The 3225-nt window shown below is 39.1% G+C and overlaps 1 protein-coding gene across 1 annotated transcript in view; it reads left to right on the top strand.

Moving 5' to 3' along the window:
* Positions 1 to 2088, top strand: part of LOC104943523 (protein enabled homolog) — a 13408-nt gene extending 11320 nt beyond the window's left edge. The window contains exon 5 of the mRNA XM_010768964.1: positions 2083 to 2088. Coding sequence (XP_010767266.1) covers positions 2083 to 2088 — 6 coding nt within the window. The remainder of the gene's footprint in view (positions 1 to 2082) is intronic.
* The last annotated feature ends 1137 nt before the right edge of the window (positions 2089 to 3225 follow it).

Raw genomic sequence — 3225 nt, 5'->3', positions numbered from 1 at the left:
GTTTTGCATTGAGGTGATACTTGAGGCTTGATGTGCTGCGGTGATACGCAAATTCCTTTTTGCATAATTTGCAAACAACCGTGCTCTTATCGATGCTTCCATCCGTCCGTTTTTTAAAACAAAATGTCCCATCCACGGGGCCAACCAAAGCGGTCTCATCAGCTTGTTCATTCACGTTTGACTATTGTTCACTGTGGTTTGTTGTTGTTTGAAGTCATGAACGTTAGTTGGTGCTCCAGTATAATCGGTACCCCTGAAACTCATCCAGTGAGAAACGTTCCGCGGTGCAAAAATAAGTGCGATTAAAATGCGTAAATTTTTTTAACGCGTTAATTTTTGTGTAATTAATTAATCTTAATTAACGCGTTAAAGTCCCGGCCCTATTTATTATACATGATGAAAGTACATAATTTAAATAAATACATTTTGTATTATTTGACTTTAACTTTGTTGTTGTTTTCTTTTCACTATATCTGTAAAGCGTCTTTGAGCACCTGTAAAAGCGCTAACAAAATAAATCTATTATTATTATTATTATAATATGTAGTATTACTGCAATATTGCAAAAAATGACTGCAAGACCATATACAGTAAATGCATCAGGGCCGTCATGTTCATGCTCAGGTTCATATCAGTATTCAGTGCCTCTAATGTGACATGTTTACATAATCTAATGCTCAAAAAGCTCTTTATTTCTCTCATACTGCCTGTGCCTCTTTTCACCCTCTGTCTGAAACCAGAGCCCAGTCTGCTCTGATTGGTTAGCTGGCTGGCACTGTTGTGATTGGTCAACCACTTATAGATGTCCCGCCCCTTAGCCTATCACATACAAGGTGTTGGAGCGATAGCCAATAGAAGTGCAAGTGTTAGGTCATGATGTCACTATGTTACAGAAATAAAGGCCCGGACACACCTACCCGATTTTGGGAGTCAGAGGCCGTCAGAGGCAGTTGGGCATTCGCGGCGCCCTACTGAGGTTGGTGTGTCCCGCACCGTCGTTGCTTTACGGCACATTTTCACACCTCCCGCGGCAGATTCAACATGTTCAATCGGCCAAAGAAATCACTCTGATTGGCTGTTGCCTCTTTTGAATGACGAATACACACTACCGCTGCCTGCTGGTAAGGACAGTTATTGCCACTCGTCGACTGAAGTCTTTGCAGTGGGTTCGTAGGTGGGTGGCTTAGCCTACGCAGGCGACGTTGCGTACGTAAAAGTCGGGACGCCTTCGGTACGCGTTCTTTGGTCTCAGGTTGGTGTGTAGCGGCCTTTAAACAAAGGAGTGCAATGGAGGTGTTTCAGGCAGGGGAGTGTGTGGGAGAGATGGATCTTTGGGATTTAAGCTTTTGCAGACCGTTTGCATTGTGTAAATGTCCCCGCTGTGGGACTAGTAAAGGATTTCTGATTCTGAAAAAACATATTCACACACTACAGGAAAGGGAAATTCTCCAAAAGCACAATATATCCTCTTTAAAAGCAGTGCAAATAGTTCATGTTCTGATTACATTACAGTGTCTGATACTATCCTCATAGACCCTTTCTTTAAGACATGAAGTGAGCTTTTACTCCGCCCCCCCTACATCTATGAGTAGACAAGTTCCTGCCCCAATGCTTCACTCATCTTGATGAGCTGTCTGCCTTGAAACAGCAGCCGCCCTGCTGAGATAACCTGCGTCTGGAAAGAAGATGAACAGGAAGTAGATAAAGAACGGCTCTTTGATTCTGGCTGCTTTCCTAGATTGGTGTTGTGTTATTGTTTCCGTGTTTGTTGAGGCCTTCAAAGCCCTTCTCCTCTCACACAGCAGATGATATTCAGAAAAATGTCCTTGAAAAGAATGATGTATGGCGTATCCCAATGTATTTGTAACTAACTGTTAATATTAAAGAATAATATAGAGCTTGAATGTCATAATTTGGTAATTACAAAAGTCTACATTCGCGATTCTGCCCCGATGTTTTCATCTATATATTTCTGTTATGTTCATATAAGTAGAAGAAGCATTATTATATATACATTAAATAACTCTCCTTTTGATTCAGAGAAACAATTTTTTTCTTTTTTTTCTCCAATACTTTCCTCAGATTTGAGTTAAAAAGAACTTGTATTTTTTCATTTCAATGCACTGTCCTTCTGTATGAAGCGGCTCTAAATATCAAATAAAAGGTTTTCAAAGGATGAACCACTGATTACATTTCCTCATTTATAATCACCTTTAGATGAACCAGATTTCAATTAAGAGTGTGGGAGTGCAGATATTTCTTTGAATTAATAATCTGTGACGAATATCCAGGGTTACTGTCAGTAATGGTCTCTTTCTTTGCTCAAAACCATTTTGAAAAACTCCTCCACACCGTCCTTTTTTCTGCAAAAATATTTAGTACCACAAGGTTTGTTCCGTCCAACCTTCATCATTTGAACAGTGGATATTGAGCGGGAGATTTTTCAGATTGTACTTTTCGCTGATGCACCTGTGTAGGCCTACATAATTACAAATATATATTTTATATAACACATTTCATGTCAAAAGCTGCCACTTAAATGTTAGGGTCTTTTTACCAACCATAGCAGCTAAGAACCCACATTTTCACATTTAAAACACCATTTTAATCATATTAAAAAGGCTTAGTTGAATACTCTGATTCTGATTAGCCAATTTGGACATTGGTCCTTTTAACAGACTGTTGCTAAGGAGAACAGCATGTTGCTAAGGAGGATTAAGGGACTATGTAGGGATTGTCTGCACATTCATATTCCATATCAACATGCAGAAAGTTGTACGGTCAAATTAACATCGGCTGTGGACAACAAACATTACTTTCATCCATTAGAAAACACTATATAATACTTTCTGAATTTTGTTTTTTATATTTCAGGAGAACACAAAACTTTGGATTCATGATGGCTAAAGTGTCCGCAGTATAGAAAAGAAAAACAGCGTATGATAAAGAAAGAGGTTTGAAGACAGAGCGCTGGACATCAGAGAAATCAGCAGAAGAAGACAGACAGGAAGTAAACACTCACAGGAACACAGTATGGGCTGTGGCAGAGTTTAAAGACTTGGACAGTTATAGCGCTGCCGTCATTCTAAGTGACCTTTCTGTTGCCTCAGTTCCATCTGTTGGTATTCAGTGGTATATTTTTGTTTCCACAAATATACTTAAAGGTCACCTATCATGAAATTTTTAGGCAATAGCATAGGTCTCAGATATATAAAAATATAAAAA

The sequence above is a fragment of the Notothenia coriiceps genome, unplaced genomic scaffold, assembly GCF_000735185.1.
Source record: "Notothenia coriiceps isolate Sejong01 unplaced genomic scaffold, NC01 NC01_scaffold00006140, whole genome shotgun sequence".
In the NCBI taxonomy this organism is placed as follows: Eukaryota; Metazoa; Chordata; class Actinopteri; order Perciformes; family Nototheniidae; genus Notothenia; species Notothenia coriiceps.
This window is presented reverse-complemented; position numbering and strand designations above follow the sequence as displayed.